The sequence below is a fragment of the Setaria italica genome, chromosome II (genome assembly GCF_000263155.2).
Source record: "Setaria italica strain Yugu1 chromosome II, Setaria_italica_v2.0, whole genome shotgun sequence".
Lineage (NCBI taxonomy): Eukaryota > Viridiplantae > Streptophyta > Magnoliopsida > Poales > Poaceae > Setaria > Setaria italica.
In genome coordinates this window covers 284,879-308,490 of record NC_028451.1, presented here as the reverse complement: position 1 = coordinate 308,490, position 23,612 = coordinate 284,879, and the positions used below count along the sequence as shown (strand labels likewise).

General features: G+C 48.0%; 4 protein-coding genes across 6 annotated transcripts; 1 reads left to right on the top strand and 3 right to left on the bottom strand.

Moving 5' to 3' along the window:
* Positions 1–4,747: 4,747 nt before the first annotated feature.
* LOC101767668 (protein SNOWY COTYLEDON 3) lies at positions 4,748–7,754 on the bottom strand. Of its 2 annotated transcripts, XM_022823958.1 has the most exons (7): positions 6,348–7,754; positions 6,074–6,193; positions 5,552–5,668; positions 5,386–5,475; positions 5,195–5,302; positions 4,996–5,107; positions 4,748–4,900 (listed from the first exon to the last, which is right to left on the bottom strand). In XM_022823958.1, exons 1-6 carry the CDS (start codon positions 7,641–7,643, stop codon positions 5,042–5,044), a joined length of 1,797 nt encoding a protein of 598 aa, XP_022679693.1. In that variant the 5' UTR covers positions 7,644–7,754; the 3' UTR covers positions 4,748–4,900; positions 4,996–5,041. The 2 variants fall into 2 exon arrangements, with proteins under 2 accessions (XP_022679693.1, XP_012698917.1); XM_012843463.2 differs by lacking the exon at positions 4,748–4,900 and having other exon boundaries at positions 4,908–5,107.
* Positions 7,755–9,977: 2,223 nt separating this feature from the next.
* Positions 9,978–10,967, bottom strand: LOC101778707. Of its 2 annotated transcripts, XM_004955287.2 has the most exons (2): positions 10,746–10,967; positions 9,978–10,667 (listed from the first exon to the last, which is right to left on the bottom strand). In XM_004955287.2, the coding sequence occupies exons 1-2, from the start codon at positions 10,828–10,830 to the stop codon at positions 10,444–10,446; spliced, it is 309 nt and encodes a 102-aa protein (XP_004955344.1). In that variant the 5' UTR covers positions 10,831–10,967; the 3' UTR covers positions 9,978–10,443. The 2 variants fall into 2 exon arrangements, with proteins under 2 accessions (XP_004955344.1, XP_012698918.1); XM_012843464.2 differs by having other exon boundaries at positions 9,978–10,967.
* Positions 10,968–13,413: 2,446 nt separating this feature from the next.
* On the bottom strand, positions 13,414–14,856 carry LOC101778311 (peroxidase 51). The gene has a single exon (XM_004955286.2). It carries the CDS (start codon positions 14,597–14,599, stop codon positions 13,613–13,615), a length of 987 nt encoding a protein of 328 aa, XP_004955343.1. The 5' UTR covers positions 14,600–14,856; the 3' UTR covers positions 13,414–13,612.
* A 4,101-nt stretch (positions 14,857–18,957) lies between these two features.
* On the top strand, positions 18,958–23,602 carry LOC101777091 (casein kinase II subunit alpha). Its single transcript, XM_004955283.4, has 10 exons — positions 18,958–19,264; positions 20,611–20,740; positions 20,892–21,086; positions 21,436–21,593; positions 21,974–22,064; positions 22,170–22,235; positions 22,552–22,634; positions 22,717–22,780; positions 22,853–22,921; positions 23,220–23,602. Exons 1-10 carry the CDS (start codon positions 19,179–19,181, stop codon positions 23,274–23,276), a joined length of 999 nt encoding a protein of 332 aa, XP_004955340.1. The 5' UTR covers positions 18,958–19,178; the 3' UTR covers positions 23,277–23,602.
* Positions 23,603–23,612: the final 10 nt, after the last annotated feature.

Below are 23,612 nucleotides of genomic sequence, written 5' to 3'. Positions count from 1 at the left end.
ACTCTCACACCATGATGCTCCTACGAACGAGGCATAGTCGTCCTCGTGGAGGGTCATTTTAAATTGCGTATTCCTATGGCTGTTTGGAATGCATCTTCTCGTGCGTCGTCGTCTGATTTTCTGATGCAGGCAGGGTTCCTTCTTCCTTGGCCAGTTGCGACCAGGAAAAATTATTGGACGGCCATTTGCACAGATGGATGGAGCTAATAATTAGTTAAGCACAAGCACTCCAGAGTCCAGGGCCTGGTGGTGGTGCTCATCTCCACTTGATGGATCCGCGCCCGATTCGACGGTATGCCTCTGTTCAAGGTATGCTTTATGCTTGTCACTTTGTCAGCTGTCTATCACTCCTTTGCTTAGTCGATTTGGTTAGGATTGTCCTCGGCAAGCTTGTTGTCTGTTGTCACATAGTATTATGTAGTTCAGAATATATGGCATCGCTCATAGTCAAATCTATTTTTTTCCCCTTGCGTATTTAGTTCAGGATCTCATAATTCTTTATTAATTAAGGCTGATACCAGGCAGAACCTGTCGTCCCTCCATGAATCAAGATCAACTGTGCCAGCAGATGGTGAATGTATAAACCATAAACCCCCCTCTGGCCTCTGCTGATCGACACACTTGGTTTTGCTCGGTCATCTCCTTCTGTTTGCGGCGAGCGAACTGCTTCGGGCATGTCTTTTCCCATTTGTCATGGCCCTGGGAAGCATCAACTGTATGACGGCGTACAGTGAGGCTGGGGAATTGTGCATGCCTAAGATCTCTAAATGCATATCTAGTCAGGATTACAATCAACATGAAGGTCTTGAGGTTTCTGGTGTCAACCGAGAGCAATAGAGAGAGAGGGGTAGGGGTACCTTCACCCCTAGGGGTGGTAGCAGCAGAACTGCTGGCCATCTCACGTTCACGTGGGGAAGTCTGCGCAAGGCAGCGACGCGCAGTGTCGTGTCGAGTCGCCGGCGTGGCGGCGGTGATGCTTCCCATCGCTACTGCGCAAAACCTAGATCGGTAGGTGTGTCGGTGGGGCGGCTGGCAGCGGCGAACCTCGTGAGCCGAGCCATGGTCCCCACCCTGTTTATATAGCGCAGCGCGACAGGAGCCTACCACCCAATGCTAGGGTGGGTGCCCCCGATCAGGGCGCGGATCAGGGTCTCGATGGGCCTTTGGGCTCATTGGGGAGGAGATCAAGCAACTGGAGGGCACCCAGTGGAAGGTGCTGGCAGATTTTCTAGGCCGAGATATGATGTTGCTCTACCTCGCGCCATTGGATAATGTGAAGGCGCATGTCAAATGCCTGGCAAACGGAGGGAGTTTATCACACATTTGTGGGCATTGCTTACCCACGCTGGCATTCTGGACAGGATCATTTGCAGCAACGAGTGGGAATCATGAGTTGGTTGTGCGCCCCCGATCAAGGCGCGAGATAGGGTCCGACTCGGTTGTTGGACCGAGTCGGTGGAGATCAACTCTAAAGTGATGTTAACATCAGGCTCCAAGATATTAACATCACTCCAGGTCCATGTCCTGGTGGCCTCAATAGATTCAGCCAAACGATAGCATAGGGAAACAGTTGGTATAATATCCAGATCATATCGGATTTTAGTTTGCTCGTATGATTTCACTGAATTGGACGTGGCTGTACTACGTCTCATCTTTTCGTTTCATTCATCTAGTAGAATACAAAGACTTTTTGCTGTCCAGCTTGGCATCAAGATGAGGGAGGTTGTTCTAGTTGTACTTGTTCTTGGATTCTATAACCAAAGCCATCATCTTCCGTATGTAGAATAAATAAATTGTATATGTTAATTATGGAGGCTTTAGCATGAAACTAGGAAGACCTCTTTCTGATAAATACTGTTGTCAAAATTATTTCAAAATTGACTGAGGTGTGTTGATTTCTCCAAAAAAAACTTCGTGATTTCCCCAAGCTAACGTGGCACTGGTGTACTCCGCCCGGATTTGGGAGGAAAAGAGAAAGGAGAGAGCTGCCAGTGCTGTGCTTGATTGCTCACGGAGATGAAAGAGAACATATGGGAAAATAAGGAGAGATACATTTGGGATGCCACTTTAGTGCCCAAAACAGTTATTTCTTTCTGATATCACAACCTTGTTAACTACCATTAATAGGGTTTATATAGAAATCAAGGTCCATTGTTTATACCTTCGAGATAATTAGCCTAAAGACTCCTTTCCCGTCCTTCTAAAAAAAATTTCCTTATGCTACCACTATGCATCTATACCTAATAGGTGTCCCTGTCATTTATGCTTTTATCTAATATTTAGAATTGATTACTTTTACCAACAGAACCAAAATTAATATAAGCTCTTCTAAAGCCATGACCTCAATAACAGCATAGCTGCGATCTACCACCATGCCAAAATGGTGATGGGTGCCCCATCATTTTGGCGTTATTAATATTACCTTACTGTACATCTACCCATTGCAGCTGCCTTATTGCATCGCTTTGAGGGCAAAGGGTCATCTTGATCTTGGGGATGTGAACGTGACCTTATCAAATTGTGCAAATGACCTTTGGTAGGGTGCCAGGGTAACAGTGATCCACATTGAGGTATTTGTGGTGCTCACTGTTATCATCCTGTTGTTCATGGTCGCCTTTGCGTCATGGGTTCGAATCTCACAGATCGCGCACGCGCATATTTTGCGTAAAAAATCGCGTGACTTGCGATGTGCGACCCCCCGATATTTTTTTATTTTTGCAAAAAAAAATTTGCAAAACCATTTAGTCCCGGTTGGTAATACCAACCGGGATAAAAGGGGCGCGAGGTAGCCCCTGGCGGGGCGACCGTTTTCTCCAGGTTGATAATACCAACCGGGACTAAAAGGGGTCTTATATCCTGGTTTGGGACCCGTGATAAAAGATCCCCCTTTTATCTCGACGGATTAATCCCGAATACATTTTTAGGAGATATGCACCCTACGAACCGGTATTAATACCGAGTTTTCTAGTAGTGTATTGAAGACTCTGAGGTCATTCATCTTGTTCGACGGAGTGCCTGCAAGCCTGGGAAACCCGTAGAGCTGTCTGCAGAAGTAAAGGAGGCACTTGTTCAGTCTCTTGAATGTACCCAGGGTGTTCTAACAAATGGGCAGTCATCACTGAGGTCTCACAGGGCAGATGAGCTCTTGTGGGCATGTAGGCACTATGGCACAGGCAGCTCGGAGCAAAAGGAGAACCAGACACAGATCATCTTGACATGGCGAGGGGCTGGCGAGGGGAGACCTCAATCAGCGTGACCTCGACGTCGCCACAAAACTGTCCAAATACTGTGCATACCTTGTGGTGAGCGAACCAAAGCTTCTTCCTGGGCACCATTATGACACATCACGTGTGTTTATTGCAGTTGTAGAGGAATCAATAAAGAATTGTGAATCAAATAAAGAGGAGATATTCCACAAGGGCATGAGGCTGGGGAAGCAGCTGGAGGGAATGGAGGAGGGCACCCGGTGGAATGTGCTGGCGGATTTCTGGGCGGAGATGCTGATCTACCTCGCGCCATCAGACAATGTGAAGGAGCACATCGAGTGCCTTGCAAAAGGAGGGGAGTTCATAACACACCTGTGGGCGTTGCTCACCCACGCAGGTATCCTGGAGAGGGGTCCAAGGATTGTGATCCCCAACAACATAGAAAATGCAGAAGGGCAGCAGCCACATCAAGAGCAAGCGCAAGGTCTTCAGCCTGACCAGCCTCACACTGAAGATGCACAAAATCTTGTGAACCATCACGAGATTGAAGAAGAAGAAGAAGAAGCTTCGTCTAACCTTCGTGCAAGAAGAAGAGGAAATACACAAAATGTAGAAGGGCAAAAGGCACATCAAGACCAAGCGCAAGGTCTTCAGCCTGACCAGCCTCACACTAACGATACACAAAATCCTGTGAACCATCACGAGATTGAAGAAGAAGAAGAAGAAGAAGCTGACAGAGGGGCACATGTACGTTCATGGCAACGGTGGCTTCTCTAGTTTGCCTGCTCAAGGCAACTACGAGTGGAAAGTGGAAAGTGCGTGAAATGTAAGTTGCGTGACTATCTCTGCAACTTTACAGTATTGCATTTTGTATACTACAGATTTATTGCATTTGAAAGTGGCAATTTTCCAAAATCCTTTTCCATAGAAGAACGTCATGTTTTGCAAAAAAAAATCTATGTACTTAGGAACAACATCTTTTAAGGGAAAAATCAAAGTATGTCTTATGTCTAGTCACATATATATATCGTTACTGAGCTTGTTTACTTTCGAACTTGCAGATTCCAGGAAAGCTCTACATCTTTATTCCAGAATTATCCATACTTGCTCGAACCTCATATTGTCCTGCAGAGTTCTTCATTTTGTAAACTGTTACATAATCGCAATTTGTCTCTGTTGTATGCTTTAGTGGTTTTATATACTCAAGTGCGTGCCTGGAAGAATGCTGGAGTGGCCGGACTCCCGTTTTGCAGTTTTGGTTTAGTTCTTTCTTGTGCTATGTATTTAGAATTTTAGATGGTTGCTTGCTGTTATATTAGCATTGGTTATTTTCATTTTCTTGTCTGTTGTTTCAGACAAATTAAATGGCTTTCAGACATGTGTATTGCCAGTTTGCCATACTTTGTATCTTGTGTGTTGTGTCTCTCTTCTCAATTATCGATACACAGCTCTTGTGTGTGTTCCTTTTTAAGAAGGTACTCATTTTATCTGACTTTTCTGTTTACTAATCATTTGCTGCCTTGCTGGTGAGATAGAACAACTGCCATCTGAATCTTCTATCAGCTACCATGTCATTGAGTATTAGAATTCAGAAAGAAAAGGCTTGTCAGTGAGACAAGTCTACGCCTTGTTAGGATTCGTGCTACTACTGATAATAAGGCTGTAAATGTGCCAGCGTCCCCTTCATCTTCAGGCTGTAAATGCATGAACAAAGCTTAACAAAGCAATACATTGTTCCTAACTGAATAACTGTTACTGCTGCACTTAACAAAGCTTCATTTTTACCAACCACAGTTGCATTCTGGAGTTGGAGACTGGGAAATGTTGCATGAAGGCTACTGAAAATGCTGACTCCTTTGGTTTATCTGTATCCTTTGCCCTTGTAGGCTGCTGTACTTCACCTGTTCCAGCAACATTAAAGAGCGGTGAGAACATCAACAATACTGGCAGACTAAAACCGATTCTATCCGTCTGGATGTACTGCTTACGTGCATTGATGCTAGTGTGGACAGCAAGTCTCTGCACTGCGCTATTAGAATGTGTTCTTGAATGAATACTCTGGAGAGCTGGGACGCCAACACATTCGTCCGGGCTAACTGCAGAAAATGTGGTAGCATTGTGCAAATGTTACATGGTTCCAAGAAAACTAGCAAGAGAATTCATGTACAAAAATCAGCACCTTAGGCAGTTGAGCACTTGTTGAGTTTCCTATAGGATGCATGACATCAATTGCAGCGCTAAGAGCTTTTTTTATCCCTTGAATATCTGCCTGCAAATATGAAGTCTTAATATTTTGATTTGAAGCAATGTGGTAAAAAAAATCATTGTTTTTATGATATACTAGCCATTGCTCCATTGGAGACAGGAAGGCGAAGGATGGTAGCATTCAGGGCCTGTGTTGTTCCAGATAAACAATGAGCATGATCCCTCTCCAAAAACGACCATTCTTCCAGGTATTTCATCTGCATATTGTAAGTTTATCAGATTTTACCAAAAGAACGTGTACTCAAAAGATTACTTTTGTGTCTTAAAGTAACTAGTTGCTCGTGCAGGTCCGAAGGGCAAAACAGGGTGTACTAGCTTTAGACTTTAAGCTAGCATTAAAGCTTATCTAAGTAGTACTTATGAGCCAAATCGTGACATTCAAGTTCGCAAGCCAGTACAACGCCATAAGTCCATATCATTAGTGATCTTATGATCTGATTTTATCTAGTACTTCACAACAGATGTAATAAAGATCCATGTGCTAATCATTTGGACAGTCAGGAAATCTGTCTCCAAATGACCTAGTGACTAGTGTACTACTCTGCTCATGCTCAACTGCCAAAAATTGCATTACTCTAGTTAGATCAACAGGAATTTCTTACCTGCCCTCTTAGAACTGCCATGAGTTTGCAGTTGGTCCGAAGCAACTGTAGCTGCATCTTTCTAATGGCGACCGATTTGCGCATCCTCAGGATGGCAATCCATGCACCACTTAAGGTTTTCTGTAATGAACATGGGGATGATTAGCTTTATGACTGAAGGTGAGAAAACAGTCTTCAGTACATTACTCTGAATAATTTTCAGCTTAGTCTCAAGTTTTGTCCACCATCCACTGTACGTTTCTGACGGAACAGAGAGGCTTACTCAGTCACTCACCTCTGCAGCCGTGCTCTGCAAAGAAAGCGTAGTTCCAGCCTGCGCATTCACGAGCCGCCATTGCAAATGCTGGGTGTAGAGTAGCCTCAGTTGGTGCTCCTCCTCGGACTTAACCGCCGGAGGTGGCTTCAACTTCGTGTCACCATCGAAGCCGCGACCGGCAGAAGAAGCCCTGCCCTGCATGTTCGCGGCAGAGCCAGGCGCCTCGGCGGACCGCCGGGCCGGGGATTGACTCGCCGTCCTCCCGAACGAACTCGCCACCGGCTTGCTCGGCGACGGCCTGCTGAACGGCGAAGACAGCAACCCGTTGAACAATGACTTCTTCTTCTTCTTCACCGGCGCCGGCGATGGAGATGCTGCAGAGGTGCGTGACGGCGACGGTGTGGCCGGGTAGGCGAAGCGTTCGGAGCGCGTCCCCATGGCGTCCCGCGCGAACCGCGCGGAGGAGCTCATGATGACGCTCCTCGGCGACGGGCGCGGCCCAGAGCAGACGCTGCGTCTGGGCGCGCCGCCGCCGTTCCCGGACCCGCCGGACGACGACGAGGTTTCCGTGTCGTCGGAGGTCAGAGCCAGCAGGTACTCGTTCACGCCGTCCACCGACGCGCGCCGCGGCGTCCCGTGGAACGCTGCCGACCGCGCGGCGCTGAAGACGGCGGCGGCGGCGCTCGCCTTCCTGTTCGAAGCAGAGTGCTCCGCGCTCTTGGCGAGCGCGCTGCGGCCGCCATGCCCGCACGGCGGCGCGATCGCCGACGCGGGCCACCGGTACGTGTTCTGGCTCGCGTCGGACACCTTGGCCCGCGCATCCGTGCCTGAGGTACCGGACCTCTTCTTCTCCGGCGTGGCCGCCGGCACCGCGGCGGGCGACGTGGACGACCTCGCGCTGCTGGTCTCCAAGGAGTAGGTCGGGCTCTGGAACGCGACCGCAAGCGTCCGCGTCGTCGTGGTGGCGCTCCCGCAGGACGCCGCGGCATCTGTGGAGACGGCGTTGGTCTGCGCCGGACGCGGCCGCTCGGTGGAGGCTGGCGTCCTCGGTGCAGGGGACTCCGCGGAGGAGAAGGTGGAGGTGGGTTTGGAGGAGGGGCTGAGGTAGCGGGAGGCGACGATCTTGGACTTGGACTTGGACTTGGACTTGGGCACCGCGGCGACGGCGCCGACGCCGGCATTGGCGTTGGCATTGGAGAGCGCGGCGGTGACACGGGCAGCATTGGAGTTGGAGAGCGTGGCGGGGCGGTGGCGGCCGCAGGTCGTGTCGAGCGGAGGCGTGGCGACGGTGGCGTCCACCATTGCGGATGGCATCCTTGCTGCCGGGCGGCCGTGTGGAACCGAAGCAACTGAAACCAACGGTCGTCGATGACGAGTAGCAGCTTTGGCTTTGCATGTCTACAGCCTAGGTGAAGTGATGCTACTATTTATGCTCTGCTGCGTGTATCAGTGTACGTATACCTTTCGATTTTTCGCTGCTTCGAATATGTGTACAAGATATATATGCCTCCGATTCAAAAATCCGTTTTGACCTTTTTCTTCTAATAAATAAGAAATAGTAAAATAAAATCTCTTCGTCTAAACTTTCGAACAATCAGATCATCAATCACGCCAAGTCCCTTCCTATCACGTAAAAACACTTCCAATTATGAGCCTATTGTCCCACCAATCAAATAGATTGATTGTTTAATGATCGATCACGATCAATCCGAAACAATCAGATCACCAATCATGTCGAATCACTTCCAATATTAAAACTCTCTATCAATCAATTAATTTGATTGATTGATCGAAGCGTGAATACTTTCGTTTGTTACTGCACGGTGTCTTTTCTAACCTATCGCGTTTTACTGTACTGTACTCAGCTTCTTGGTCGCGTGGCGTTGGTGCACACTAAAATCAGCATTTGAGACCAGTGGAATGCGGTTGGTTGTTTCGTGCCTTCCCCGTAGGTGTCCAAGAATATCTGATGGAGTACAGCATCTTTATACCGTACTTGCTGATGATCCAGGTACGTAGTAGCGTAGCTGCCTAGGTACCATGCACATGCACGCATTCTTCGTAGAAGCTGAGTGTACCTGTTAAATACGTACAATATTGGTTGCAGTCAAGCGTACAGACAGAGTATCCGTCTTTGTATACTCGATCATAAGTGCGACGTACCCATGCATGCACGCACGCACGTACGTACGTACGTACGTGCAATATTGGCTGCAGTACGTATGCATGCATGCGAAGAATATATGGTCCACGTCCAGGCCACCAATAATTTACTGTGTTTATTAACGCGGCGTAAGTCACATGCTTGGCATGTGGTAATGCGCCGTGGGTGCGTTAATTCCAGACCAAAACCACATGAGGTTTGGCCGTAACACACCACACACGACGCGTGTTAGCACAGCAGAATCACTGTGCGTGACCGGTCCGTCCGAACGCCGCCGGTGCCGTTCCACGGCCTGTACTGGCCCACTTGCTGTTCCTGGCTGGGCACTGGGCTCCTCCACCGGTGTCAGTCACGGCCCATTATCTATCTTTGTTTGGGCCGATCGTCGGGCTCCAGTTGGTCACATTTGTCTTGGGCCTGCCGCCTCCTTGGCAGAAGAAGAGAGAGAGGACAATCACTCGAGGTAAATGTGGACATGGATCATCATGCAACTAATGAACCGGTGAATGCCGTGCACCCGGCCACCTGTTGGGACGGGCCCGGCTGCCCACGGAGGTTGATGGTTACATGCATCAACCTGACAGCAACAGCTAGCTGACGTACGCCATGCAGCAGGATTAATGAATTCTCGAAGCTTCTAATAAGCTTGTGAGGTTTGCTTATGCTGCTTCACTTCTGCAGTCTGTCCAACTTGTCTCTGCATTACTTACCTCCAGTCGCATCGGCAAAACTGTCGACAAGACAAACATGTGCTTGATCATTTCGTCTAATAAAAATTCGGCAAATCTCTCGCCGTCCGTTAGCAAACAAAAAAAAAAAGGTGTGTGTGATCGATGGTGTATTTTACTTGTGTGGTTACCAGCTCGCTTGTTCATCAGAGATACCATTGATGCATGATCAGGGTTAGCAGCTCGCTCACGTCAGCTTTGGTCAATCCGATATTCTAATATCAGATCATCACAAAAGACATGAAGACAACAACAAACAGATGGATAGATGATGTACTCCGACTACTGAGCATCGTGCAGTCCCTGTCCATTCGCCATCCGCGTTGAATTTCTGAACGGTCGGCAATGGATCGGCCGCACTGGTTTTTCTGACCAAGACGTTGCGTGTATGTTCAGAGTGTTATTGGAGACCGAGATCTTTTGTTTTTTTGTTTTTGTTTTTTGAGACTAGACTAGGCTCAGCGCGCCATTATATTCCATCATCAGAAATCGCCTCCCAACCCTCTGTTTGTCAATGCTTAGGATAATACGGGTTTCAGCCTCTGATACTGACGGCCAACCATGCATCGTTCATCTAGAGCTGTCCAGTCCATGATCGGATACCATCACAGTTCTGCTCTCGATCGGTCAGCCTCCCTGTGTACAGTACAGCTTCAACGCAAGCACGTCAGTGGAAAACGGCTCTGAATTCTGCCCTCAAAAAGAAAAAAGAAACATTTCACTTGAACAACATAGCCAAGCTTCTGCCCACAGATATCATTGTGAATATGTGATCGATCATCTTTTATTTACGCAAGACTGTAACTTTGTACATAACAACACATGGAAACATAGAGCCGCAGCAAGGAACTGGTCTGTCGGATGATCGAGAACAACCATCAGAGACAGAGACAAAATTGGCCTTTACACTCACGTATAGCTAGCACCAGACATGGACCAAAATTACATCACAGAAGCCTCTGTATGTACAGCTCTGACATGACTATATACCATATACGCACGCAGTTGGAACTTGGGGATCCAACTGCCTCATCTCATCTGAAACGAAATCCCCGCGTCCCCAAAATTGTGTGGTTGCCTCCAATGGCGGCGCTCGATCGATTCATCAACTGTTCTTCTAATCAACAAGGCGGCGGCGGCGGCAGCAGCGGCAGCAGAAGAAGAAGAAGCAGAGGACCCCTTCTCTGTCTGAAACTCTGAATCCGACGAGCAACTCGGATGATCAGAGCGCGCAGCAGTAGGAGGCGAGGCTCCTCCAAGCGACGGCGGCCTTCCTCCCGACCCTTGGCCGCCTCGAGCCCTTCCCGGCGGCGGCGGTGGCGCTGTCCATGGCTCCTCCCCCACCTCCGGCGCTCTTGCTGCTGCTGCTGCTGCTGAGCATCTCCCACATGACGTGCACGTCGCTGTACTCGCACGTGCGCACCTCCTTCCGCAGCCGCCCCAGACCTGCAGCACCCACACCGTCAGCCTCGCCGTCGGGGTCCATCGCCGTGTAGTAGCTCGACGACGACGATGACGACTTACCGGTGGCTCGCCGGAGCCGGAGCCGCGCGCTGAGACCCCGCCACACCCGCTTCACCGGCACCGCCGCGCGGCCCAGGCACGACATCGTTCCTCTGCTCTGCTCCCCTGACCTCCGATCCTCTGCTCGGCCGACCTCGCCGGAGCTAGCTGATTATCTCTGCTGACCACTGGGAGAGAAGAGGAGAGGACAGAGGAGGGGAGTCGTTGAAGCTGTCTCAGCCTATCTGCAGCGTTGGCAACTGGGGTGCCTTTATTTATAGGTGATGAGATGGAAATGGTGAGATGCGCGTGATGGACAAGACAGACAGGGAAGCCGATCGACGGCGTCCATTGCCTGCCGTCCGCCCCGATGTGGACGCGGCGGGCGCCGGCGAGCGCGCACGTGGATGGACCTCGCTTCGTCGCCGTTTCCCTTCCCCTCCCCCGGCGCACGGGAGGGCACAAACGGCGGACCAGGCAAACTCAACTGCCTTGCCGCGTCAGGAACTCAGGATCCAACGGCCTGTGAATGTGAATCCATTTCCTTTCCTTTTTGCCTTTTTCTTTTCTTTTCCTCCTGTCCTCTAGTGTCCAAATCCCCTTTTGATTTTGGTTACCATTTGTTCTTTTTCCCCCCTCATAAGTACAATCAACATATTGGACCTAACAAATTTGAAGCAAAGTTGTTTTTTTTTCTTTTGTTTTTAAGCATGTTTCAGGCTTTCAGACTGACAGTTACGGTTGGCTAGGTGGAATGGACGATACTTGATTGTCAAAAAAAAAATGAAAAATTGTCAAGCGCATATGCACTTGAGGCCGTGAGGGAGCCACGATTCAATAGTGTCTTCTATGAAGCAAAAAAAGAAAAGAAAAGAAAAGAAAAATTAGTGTGCATGTTTGTAGGCACGTAGTTATCGATTTGGGTCAGATAACAGTTGTTATGCTGACATAGAAATAAGATATATGGTCTGGTCTGACATGGAGTTTTCTATTGTTGTAGGTGCCAGATAAGAAGAGAGCGCAAGCTGATGTCGACAGTTTGTTTTTGACACAAAACCGACGGCTGCTGTTTTCAGCAGCAACACACCAGTGACCGATTACCTCTCTAGTGCTCCCTCCGTTAACGTTAACGAAAGATGTTGAATTGACTCAAAGATATTTAGACCCCCAATTCGATTGATCTGTCAATTGACAGTATTGTCAGCTTGTCCATGAGTCGAAATCAGTCCATGAATTAGCGTCTGATTATTATCCAACTGATTGCTTCATTATTATATCCTGCTAAATAACAATTAGAATATGCAACACCCCGTTCTTCAGTCTTTACCTAGGGTAGATCATGGTCACGCGGTAAGCCGGTAATTAACAGTAACAGCGTCAGTCTACAGGACGTCTTCAGCATCGATCTTAAGAGTTTTCAGACAGCACGCAGCATACGCATATGCCGCTGCAGTGTTCTTGAAGCCGATGCTGAAACGCGGGCGAGCGAGCGAGCGAGTGGCTCGGATTCCTGACAAGGCTGTTTGCATTGTATCAGATAAGAAAGATCCCTCAATTATTCTTACGCCCTTTTTCTGTCTTTTATTTTCAGGATAAGAAAGGGAGCACAAAAGAACGGGCTTCCTGGCTCTTTAGTTATTCTTGCAACCGTCAGTTACATGGTTGCATTCCACTTGGCCACAGATGCCATTGCCAATGCCATCACTCTTTCCTTTCTTTCTCTCCTCGATCGACAGAAGATGGAGAAGAACAATGTGCGTGCATGTCAACTTCCATTCTTGCCGGCCGGTTTGCTGCAGTTAGTTTGATCCTTCTCATGTCAAGCGTCACTGGTTAGACAGACAGACCGCAGCTCTTCCATCACTGAAACTAGATGCTTCCACTCTCTAAAGCAGCTACTGCCTCCGATCGATCACACTCGCACCCCACTCTCAACTTCTCGCCACAGATATGGAATGGAATCATGCATCGCCGGACTAAAAGAACAGCTCTCAGCCACTTTTTCTTTTCTTTTTGGAACGAACAGATCGAACTCGTCCTAGCCACTAGTTTTCAGGGGAACTACTTTCCGCTCGTTCCCCTGTGCTTTGCTCGACCTCGCCGGAGCTCTATCTGTCGATCGGGATGTGGCTCCCGTTTATTCAGAGGTGCAGTGGAAACGCTTCAGAGATGGACGATGGACTCGGCAGCGCGGACTAATGAAGATGGGCGCCACCAGAGCTGGCTGGCTAGAAGGTATGCTCGTTGGACGCTCCGACGTAGGCAGACCACGCAGTTGTGGCATAGTTCGTGATGGAAGACCCATGCCTGAATAAAATCCAGAATGGACCATTGCATCGAGCACCCCTCTCGCCCCAACATGGTGAACAGTAGCACCAAAAAAAATTAGTGTTAAATTTTAACATGACCAGTTTGGAGTTCAACTCAGCTGGCTCTAGCTCCTTCATGGCCAGTCCAGATTCTGGATGATCCACTAGACTAGGTGCAACGAAAAGCTACTCCATCAGTGGTTTTGAGAATATCCGATCCGATCCGATCCAAAGGCGTACCAAGCAATGCAATGGTCCCAACCACACTTCCATTGCATGCCTTGGCTAGATCGAGAACAAGTGGGTATATCGCCTGATGTGAACATGCCATGCCCAATGATAGTTGAGCGGCATTGCCAAGTGTCTTCACCGTCCAATCACGCGATCAACGGCCGAGATCAAACAACAAGCAACAGGAAGATGAACAATCAACTAGAGGATATTTTTCATATCAAATAAGATATTTTTTTGTTTTCTACGTACCTTAAGAAATTATTAATATAGAAATTATGTTTTTCCTATATAAACATAACAATTAGTTAAGCAGCAATGTTGCAGCACCTCTGCAACCTGCTCAACTCAATTGAGCACTGCGCAGTTGCGGCGGATGTTCCCTTGGGCCCCAGTCTTGACCCCGATCCGGCCCATCTTGGTGATTGCAGTCACGAAGGCTTGGCTGAACGCCACGCTGCTCTTGGCCCAGGCATCAACCGTGGGCCTGGACCTCGGGTCCGTGTACAGCACCTGGTCGGACGCGAGCAGGCCCATCCCGTCCTGCAGGTTCTTGAAGTACTGGTTGTCGAACACCCGCGGCGTGACCACGTCCATGGTGACGGCGATCCGCGGGTCCACCCCCGCCGGGCACCACTCCCGCAGCCGCGCCGCAAGGCTCCGGTTCAGCGTCGGGTCCGGCGCCGCCGCCCCCTGGATCCGGCCGGCGAAGGTGCTGCAGTGCGCGAACCCCACCGTGTGCCCCGCCGAGAGCGCGATCATGTCGGTCCGCGACAGCCCGTTGGTGGCGAACAGCGCGGTGAGCTGGTCCAGGTTGAACGACGGCGGCGCGAGCTTGCCGTCGACGCTGCTCGCCGTGGAGCTCAGGCCGTCGAGCCGGCCGAGCTCGACCGCGTACGAGGGCCCGCCGGCGAGCGCGATGGCGTCCCGGGTGGCCATGGCGAGGACGTCGGCGCAGGAGACACGGCCCCGGCACCGCGGCACGGCGTCGACGGCGGCCCTGGCGCGGATGACGGTGTCGAAGCCGTCCCCGGCGAGGGCGAGGTTCACGGGGTGGTCCTTCTCGGCGGTGTTGTTGGGCGTGGACGCCACGAGCACGGAGGCGTCGCAGCCGGTGACGAAGCAGTCGTGGAAGAAGAGGTGCAACGTGGCGCCCACCGTGATGAACGTCTCCCGATACTTCTTGGCCACGGCGCCGCGCACGATGGACTCCACGTCCGGGCACACGCCGGCGTAGTGGTCGCGCCGGAGCTGCGCCGCGCACACCGTGGCGCTCGCTGCCAGCACCAGGAGCGCCGCCGCCGCGGGGCTTACGCTGCTGCTGCCGGTGGCCATTGATTAGTTTGTCCTTCAATTCAGCTGGGGCTCGATCGATGGATCGATCGTCAGCAGCAAATGAAGAAAGGTGGGACGAGCTGAGCTCGTGAAGTGCAAGTAGTGAAGTGACAACGCGGCACGCGCGACGACGATGTGATATAGAACACGCCGGCGGCCGGCGAGGTGTAGTGGAAGAAGATGAGATCATGAAAGGCACCCATCACGGCACACGTATAGATGAGCGAGGTGGATGTAGTTTTCGGCGAGGTGAACGAATGTGCCCATAGCGATACGGCACCAGCGGTCCAGTCCTTCACTCCAAAGATATATGGAGCACTAACTGGGCTTGTTTGCACTCCATGCCGCCTCCACTGCTAAAAGTTTCCATCTTTTGGTGGAAACCTGAAAAGGACTTGCCTACACTCCCTCGAGAGAAAAAAAAGTACCTTGCCTATATAGCACTTCAAGTAGCATACACCACTGAAAAACTCACATTTAGTCTCGGTTGGTAGGCCTCAAATCTCTCTAAAAGCTATCCGGGACTAATTTTTCGAAATAAAAGAGGAGGTGTTTATCTAGTAGTGCTAGTGCAGGTGCGTTGCCATAGTTAATACAAATTTTGTTGCTTAATTTTATTGTTCGCTTTGCTAATATTGTTAGTCTTTACCACCCTAATATCACTATATTCCCTTGGGCCTGTTTTCTTCCTTGTGCAACCCCACCCATCACCTCCATGCTCTAGCGGTCCAGCCCATTCGTTTTGCTTAAGAGAAACATTGGGCTCGCGCCAAGTATCAAAATATATTGCACGAATTCACCTTACATTACATGTGGGATCCAAGTAAGCAGGGCTTATCTACTATAATAAAAGAGTTGAGGATACAAATTGACAAGTGGCTACAGCATAGCAGTTGGTTCAAGACTATCCGTTCGATTGGTCATAGGTTCGACTCACTGGAGGAGCACGTTTTCCAGCTAAACAACCGTGTAACAGTGAGTGACAATTTCTATTTGGCTTCGTTAGCAACTTTTATGACATTTCGTAACATCGTCACTAAATTTTCTCAGATGCAAAATTTCATAACGTTTTCAGCCAAAATTTTATGACGTTTTGACATGTGTCATAAAATTTTCATCATAAATCGGAACATTTATTGTAGTGTATAGAAACCACTATATATAGTTTTTGGGTTGGGACTGGATAAGTCTCATACTCCAATACATAGAGTCATGCACACATTAAATGAATATCACATGGGATGATTTGAATAAAACTGTAGCTTGGGTTCAAAATTCAAGATTGGGAAACCATATACGTGTCTTGGATACTAATAACACACAAACCATATACGTGTCTTGGATACTAATAACACACTACGCATCTACAACCAACACATGACTACTAGTATGTACGAGGCTGGGAACAAGCGCTCCATTCTCGCACGCCGTGGTTTAGCTCAAACCATCCAACCGGTTCTTTCTCTTCTCTTTTCACTCCTCCACTTAGGATTTTTTATGATAATTAAATTATTGGTTAAATATTATAAAGTTTGAAACTTAATACGTGTGCGCGTCTTACCAACAAAAATGAAAGAAGAACACGTTAGCATGTCATCAAAAATACTCATTCGAATGGGTATGCCCTGCCAGGACGCATTCAATCATTTTTGCCATTTTTTGAAAGAAGACGACATGGATCGACGAGACGACGAGGCGTGTGCCATACGAATCATTAGGCGCTCCAGGCTGTGCGTGTCCGGTTCCGATGTCGACAGAAGACGCCAGTGCTTCGTTCTCGTCGTGACCACTACATATACTACAAGTAAAGGAGCCAAACAATCTGGGCATTGTCATTGTAACCGCCTTCCTCTGCATCTCCACCGCATGTTTTCATGCCCCATCGGGTAAGAGATTTTGTGTATGCAATTTCGCAGGCCGTGCCAAAGTAACTCCATGGCTCGACGGGATACAAACTTGGACATAAAGTGTTGCAGGTACATTCCAAGCTCAGTTGGGTTTTTGCGGTGACAAATAATCTTTCTCCCGAATATGGTACTGGCCGCGCTGTTGAAACGACTGCTCTTCTCCAACCATGGCTGCATCGACAATGATATGATGCTGCTCGAGAACCAGCTCCCATGGAAGGACTTGCTGGCTCGTCAACATGGCGGCGCTCGAGGCCGCCACGGGCCGCAGCTACGGCGACCACCCCCACCGGAGCGCCGTCTGCTCCTACCTCGCCCTCTTCAGCATGTTCATGCTCCGGGAGGAGGACGTGCACGAGCTGCGAGCCAAACGTATCCTGCACGAACCAGAGGCAAGAAGTTTTTACCTTCCTTTCACTTAAATGTACAGAATTTCATCCTTTGCCATACACTCCTTGGGAGTGTGATCTTGCCAGACATGATGCAAAACCGGTAGTTTGTTGACCATGGAAGAGAGGCCCGATGTCGCACACAGGTGGTGCCGAGGGAGAAGCCCAGCCAGAGCTTGAGCTCAGGGGAGTACTCAGCTTTGCCATCAAAGGGCAGCATCATCCAGTCGCCGGCATGCCTCCATTCAAGATTCACCGTGTCGAAGCAGTATGTGCCAATGCCCTCTGTGGCCAAAGACAAGCAGATGGTGCGGCCACCTTCTACCACTGTGTAGGAGCTGATCAGGGACGGTTTGTACTGGGGACTGAAGACAAACGGTGGCAATGGAAGAGGCTGCCAGTACCAGCGATGAAGGAAGCTCGAGGTGTACATGTCAGGACTGCCAAATCTGAGGACATTGAAGCAGGATTCTGAATCCAGCCCTGCAGGGGTACTGTGAATGACGTAGAGGCCTTCCCTTTGGATGCTGTCCCTTTGGATGCATGACGTAGATGTCTTCTTCCCTTTGGATTCTGTCCGGGCGACAGAGGCTGAGACGGGGCTGCTTCCCTCTGGATGCTGGAGGCTTGGCAGGGGGCTTGCGCAGTACGAGTCCGCGTCGTAGTGGAGGGTGTGCCCGTCCTTGTTGATGAAGAGGACCTTGCCCTCGCCGCTGCGGGGGCTCACGAGGCCGAAGAACGCCTGCCTGTGGTTCAGTGGCTGGGCCAAGTGTTCGTGGGGGACTGTTGAAAGCTCATGCACGGTGCAGGCAACTCCGGCAGCCTCTCCGTCATTGGTGGCACATCACCACCCGCACCAATTTTCGCCAGTGCTTCTGGTGCCGCCGGAAGCGCTTGTGCTTCGGCCGTTGATGCATGGGTAGAAGAGATGCTTGGAGACGTCGAGACGATGCAGCGAATACATGCCGCTCTTGTAGTTCTCCGCCACGATATTCACGAACCGCCGGATCATCGTCTCCCCTTCGAGACTCGGATCTTCTCGATCGATCGATCGATCGATCTCAGACTGGAACTAACTTCCCCTTCAGCTTGACTGAACTATCTACTCTGCCTTGTACGAACTGGCTGCAGAATCACAAATGAAAGGTGAAAAAAAAATCATATTTTTAAGGGATTGAGATCAAGGAGATAGAGAAGTGCGACAACGAGAGGAAGAAGGTGATGGATCGTACCTCAGCGTGCAAGCGCGCGGATCAGATGGTCGATCTTGAGGAGCGCCGCCCCGCCTGGAAAGAGTGAGCGACTGGAGCAGACGGGCGGCGGCGGCGATGCGTTGGAGGAGGAAGGGGAAGGACCTCATGTACTTGGACCATGGGCTGCTTAATTGTGGGCTTTCGGTGGGCCGGCCAAGCGACATGATAAACCATTTCCAACTTATGGGCCTTAGGCCTGTTGCTGTTTAGTTTAGTGTAAAGAAGATGGGGCATATGGGAAGGTCCACTTGTGTCGATTATTTGAGTACCAAATGATACCAAATGAAAAATATTTAAACAACAAAGTTGTAGATCTCATCAAGATCTACAATTTTCATATAAAGTTTATCTTCATTCGAGTTCATTCGTATAATTTTTTAAAAGTGTACTACTAGGAGGAGAGGGAGCTTCCGGAACCGGCTACAGTATGCCTACCGCCGTTTCATTTGACTATAGCCGTTTCAAACGGCGGTATAGTATAGATTTGCAATTTTTTCTGTTAGGTATATATTTTTGCAAAATACTAAAATAAAAAATAAAAAAATAAAAAAAAATCGTGCCGGGAAGAGGAGGATGAGACGTGTCAGCATCTTGGTCGCCCGGAGATGACCTCGACGCATCGTGGTCATCGAGCAGGCGGGAGGGAATCTGAGCGCCGGTCACGACAGGTGAGCCCCGCCGCCACATCCCTTTCCCTTTTGGCTTCCACTCGCCGGCATGGGGCCCGGCCGACTTGAGGGCCCACCCGTCAGCCACGCGGGCCACTGTCCCCCACCACCTATATCCATTTTCGGGGAGGAGAGGAAAGAGAAGAAGGGGATTCCTTTCCCTCTGCTCCCTTCCCCCCTTCCCCTCCTCGTCGAAACCCTAGCCCCGCCTCGCCGCCGGCGGTGGCCGCCGGTGCAACGCCCAGCCCCGACCCGCCGCCGTATCTCTCCAAACACGACTCTCCCCGCCGCGCGCTCCCTCCCTCCCGGAGCCGACGCCGCGCCCGATCGGCTCGCCGTCGGATCCCGGATCGGCCGCCGCCATGTCCAAGGCCAGGGTCTACACCGACGTCAACGTCCTGCGCCCCAAGGAGTACTGGGACTACGAGGCGCTCACCGTCCAATGGGGGTCAGTCCTCTCCTCTTCTCCCCCCTCCCCTCCCTCCGTCGCTCCCTCCTCGAATCCTCCGCCCCCCCTGGCGCGCGTAACCCTAGCTCAGGATTTCCGTTTTCGCCGCGCTACAAGCATGCTGTATGTCCGCGTGGCGAATTGTTTGGTCGGTTCGTGAGGTTGCGCTCAGTAGTTTGTTCAGGTGGAGTTCAAAGATGTGATTGTCCCTGTGCTTATCTTGATTGGATCGTGTGATTTGGTAGGTAACCATGTCCAATACAGTACTAGGCAACGCGCTTCGTAATGAGCTACTTAGGCTGGACTCCCTGATAGCATAGGTCCTCATTAATTGCTACCTCCAGTGTATCTCCGTATCGTCCGCTGATTATTTGTGTTAGAAGCGTTATGTATGAGCTAAAAGGTATTTAAGAGCGATTCAATGGAAGATTCTTCGCATGCTTATACTGCGAGTGTATTTACTTTCACCATTTACCTTAATGAAGAAGCTGAGCTGGTTTATTGACCTTGCGTGATGGCGTGTTCCTTTCCTTAGTTTTGCAGTTTGTCGATTGATTTGGCTAGCATTAAACTGGTTTTGATGTTCGGAGTTGCAGTCAGCTTCCATTGTTATTAACTCGGTTCCCAGACCATATATAGATATTTCCTATATGCTGATTCGGCATAGTCTTAAAGGCAAAAACAGAGCAACCCATCGATAGCTCTGTCGAGCAGTTCACAATAAATAAAATCCAGTTCATGCATGGAATCTACTGCAATACCCATGGTTTCTGGATAACTAAACGTGTTTAGCTCAGCGAGTTGATTTAAGATCGTAATTAACACTTGATATTGATAATGACAATAGAGTTTCACAGTTGTCTGCTTTATCGTTGTTGTCATTGCCTGATGAGCCTGGTATGGTTTATTATTGCACCAATGTTCATATATGTAGTTATCAGAACTTGCCTGAAATAGCTGTAGGTAGAATAGGAGCGGGGTATGCCAAATATGCAAAGAAATACCACCCTTAGAATATGTCAAGGACTGGTGTTTCTCTTCTTTCTGCACCTTAAGTCCCAAATACAGAAGAACAATACTGTGCCCACCCCAAAGGGAACTAAACTGAAATTTTCTTGAGCACATGGATTTTTTTTTAGCATGCAGTTGCACGATTTCTGCCTCACGAAGATAACTCTATTATCATCCTTCAGCATTCTACTTTATATCAATAGTTATCACTCCCAATCTTTTGGACAGTCATGCTATGACTGTCAGCTTTTAACCTTTTTTTTCCTACTGTGCTGTTATGTTTGCCCAACCCGTTAAGTTATTGGTTTCTGACAAGTATAATTCTCTTTGATCAGTGAGCAGGATGACTATGAAGTTGTCAGGAAAGTTGGTAGAGGAAAATACAGCGAAGTCTTTGAGGGCATCAATGTTAACAACAATGAGAAATGCATCATTAAGATCCTCAAGCCTGTGAAGAAAAAGAAGGTGGACATGAATCCTTTTTTTTGTATTTTTTTAGTTATCCCCTGAACCTACTAGTTTATCAATAACAGGTTACTGTTTTCATTGCACATATGTTTAGATTTTGATGGCCTTTTTATTGAGATTTTAACCTACACTTTGCATGCTGGTGCAGATCAAAAGAGAAATTAAAATCCTTCAGAATCTTTGTGGAGGCCCTAATATCGTGAAGCTGCTTGATATTGTTAGAGATCAGCATTCAAAAACACCCAGCTTGATCTTTGAATATGTCAACAACACTGATTTCAAAGTGCTTTACCCAACATTGACCGATTATGACATTCGCTATTACATCTACGAGTTACTCAAGGTTTGATTCTTTTTCTCATGTTTTTCTTATGTTGTAAGCAGTTAATATATTTTCTTCTCTAAAGAAGCCTTGGTACTCCAATTTACTTTGGACTAAGCATTGGTTTATGTTGTTTGTGTAAAGAAGCCTTGGTAATTTAGAATTATCTATATCTATTATTGAGTTCCAGTGTCCCAATAGTTTCTTTTTTGGGGGTGCATTGTCAAGGCATGTATATGTTAGCAAGGAAATGAGAACACCTCTGTATATGTAACAAATGACCATACCAAGTTACTTTTGATCTGATTATCAAGTAACTTGTAGTGAGTCTGGCTATGGTTATCTCACTGTTTCTGCTTTATGTGCACAGGCATTAGATTACTGCCATTCACAAGGTATTATGCACCGAGATGTGAAGCCTCATAATGTTATGATAGATCATGAGCTCCGTAAACTCCGGCTGATAGATTGGGGCCTTGCTGAATTCTATCATCCTGGCAAGGAATATAATGTCCGTGTTGCCTCAAGGTAGCTGCAGATAAACTTTCACAATTGTATAGCTGGTTCAGTATTATTGCATTGACTAATTAACAGCATAACCTTTGTAATGTGGAATTCTGAAGTCGCAATTAGTGAGACTATAATATACTCCATGCACTATTTATTTCTTAATTCTTATGCATGCCTTTGTTACAAAACTTCTTCAGTTGAATTGAACTCACATTTCTGCGACTTGTGGTTCATTACTGCTCTTTTTGTTTGAATTTACAAAAAGTTTGCTTTGAAAGATTTTCTGTGAAGCATATGGCTTACTTCACATGACTCTAGAGCATACAGTTTACCTATTAACTTTGACCTCCCTCGATCTTTCTTTCTCAACGTTTTTGTTATTTTCAATTGGAACTCAGATACTTCAAGGGACCTGAGCTTCTTGTGGACTTGCAAGATTATGACTACTCTTTGGACATGTGGAGTCTTGGCTGCATGTTTGCTGGAATGGTATTATTCGCATGAATGTTCTACCTATTTATTGTCCATAGCTTCATTATATATTTCAGATGATTTATTTGACATAACTGATTTGATCGTATGCTGCCACTGCAGATATTCCGTAAGGAGCCATTTTTCTATGGCCATGACAACCATGACCAGCTTGTTAAGATTGCCAAGGTATTAATTCAGTTTGTTTATTTTTTCATTTAACTATATATGTTGCTTATGTTTTCCATGTGATGTAGCCATCAACTTCGTTTTATCTGTTGCTATCTAGTTCTGATTGCAGTCAGAAGCAACAGTTTGGATTATTTTTCAATTGAAACTATGGACAAATTTAGTTGTTTATTTTTAGTATGTGCTTGCACATTTACTTGTTGCTACATTGTTGGTTATATCCGCTGTTAATGTCATGATACCATTTGGTGCTGTTATATCTGCAGAACTTTTTGAAGCATCAGCACTAATTATTGTCACATTCCTTTATTATCAGGTACTCGGAACAGATGGGCTGAATGCTTATTTGAACAAGTACAGAATTGAGCTTGACCCTCAGCTTGAAGCCCTCGTTGGAAGGTACAGTATATCATGACTCACCAAGCCTTTGATGCAAGATAATCATTCATGTGAAGTACATTTACATCCTTTTGGGATGCAGGCATAGCAGGAAACCCTGGTCAAAGTTCATTAATGCAGATAACCAACACCTAGTATCTCCTGAGGTGTGTACAAATGGAACTTGCATATCAAATTTACCTAGTTCTTGGCTCTTAACTTGATTTCTTTGTCTGTAGGCCATAGATTTCCTTGACAAGCTTCTGCGTTATGATCACCAGGACAGGCTTACTGCACGTGAAGCAATGGTAATTGTCCCTATGCTATTTTTGGTGTGACAGCTCAAATGTAACTGGCTGCTCGCCAGTCTAAACATCCTAACTGAAATTTTACTAGTATAGCATCACTGAAACAAAAAGGTCTACAGATTCTCAGTTGTGCATGGTATTTTTGACTGAGCATTTTGGTTTCGGAGCCAGAGCTTTTGCGCACAAATTTATAAGGCCCAACACATTTATTTGATTTTCTCATAATATGCTGCCCAATCAACTTTTGATAATTTATCTACGTTGCCAAGTCATTTACTGGTTGCTTGTATTGTTGCAGTTACACCCATACTTCCAACAAGTGAGAGCCGCAGAGAACAGCAGGACGCGCGCATAAGCAGGCAAGAGCAAAGATGCTTTAACCGATCATCAGCTGCCCTCAATGGACCTGCGCTCCATCGATGACTTGCTTCAGTCATGTATGAGACAAATAGCGGTTGGGTCACTCACTTGGCAGAAACAAACAATTGCGAGGGCAGCCTCTGTTGTAGCCTATCCTTAACCGCATCGAGAAGGAACGCAAATTTTATTCAGGTTGTAAGCTTGAGATATGATTGCGAACATTATTCATGTAATGTGTTTGCCATAAAAGGTCATCTGTTCGCAGATTGTACTGTTGTATTATTGAGCTTGTAAAGAATATCAATCTTTTGTTTGGACTCCGTCGAGCTCT

Bases quoted from the DNA above. Each gene is read 5' to 3' on its own strand.
- LOC101778707 (XM_012843464.2), bottom strand. From the start codon at position 10,830: ATGTCGTGCCTGGGCCGCGCGGCGGTGCCGGTGAAGCGGGTGTGGCGG.
- LOC101777091 (XM_004955283.4), top strand. From the start codon at position 19,179: ATGTCCAAGGCCAGGGTCTACACCGACGTCAACGTCCTGCGCCCCAAG. The intron at 19,265-20,610 runs GTCAGTCCTCTC...CTCTTTGATCAG, and splicing joins GCGCTCACCGTCCAATGGGG to TGAGCAGGATGACTATGAAG. The intron at 20,741-20,891 runs GTGGACATGAAT...ATGCTGGTGCAG, and splicing joins AGCCTGTGAAGAAAAAGAAG to ATCAAAAGAGAAATTAAAAT.
- LOC101778311 (XM_004955286.2), bottom strand. From the start codon at position 14,599: ATGGCCACCGGCAGCAGCAGCGTAAGCCCCGCGGCGGCGGCGCTCCTG.
- LOC101767668 (XM_022823958.1), bottom strand. From the start codon at position 7,643: ATGCCATCCGCAATGGTGGACGCCACCGTCGCCACGCCTCCGCTCGAC. The intron at 5,303-5,385 runs GTGCTGATTTTT...CATTTTCTGCAG, and splicing joins CAAGTGCTCAACTGCCTAAG to TTAGCCCGGACGAATGTGTT. The intron at 5,108-5,194 runs GTAAGCAGTACA...TTGCTGGAACAG, and splicing joins CCACACTAGCATCAATGCAC to GTGAAGTACAGCAGCCTACA.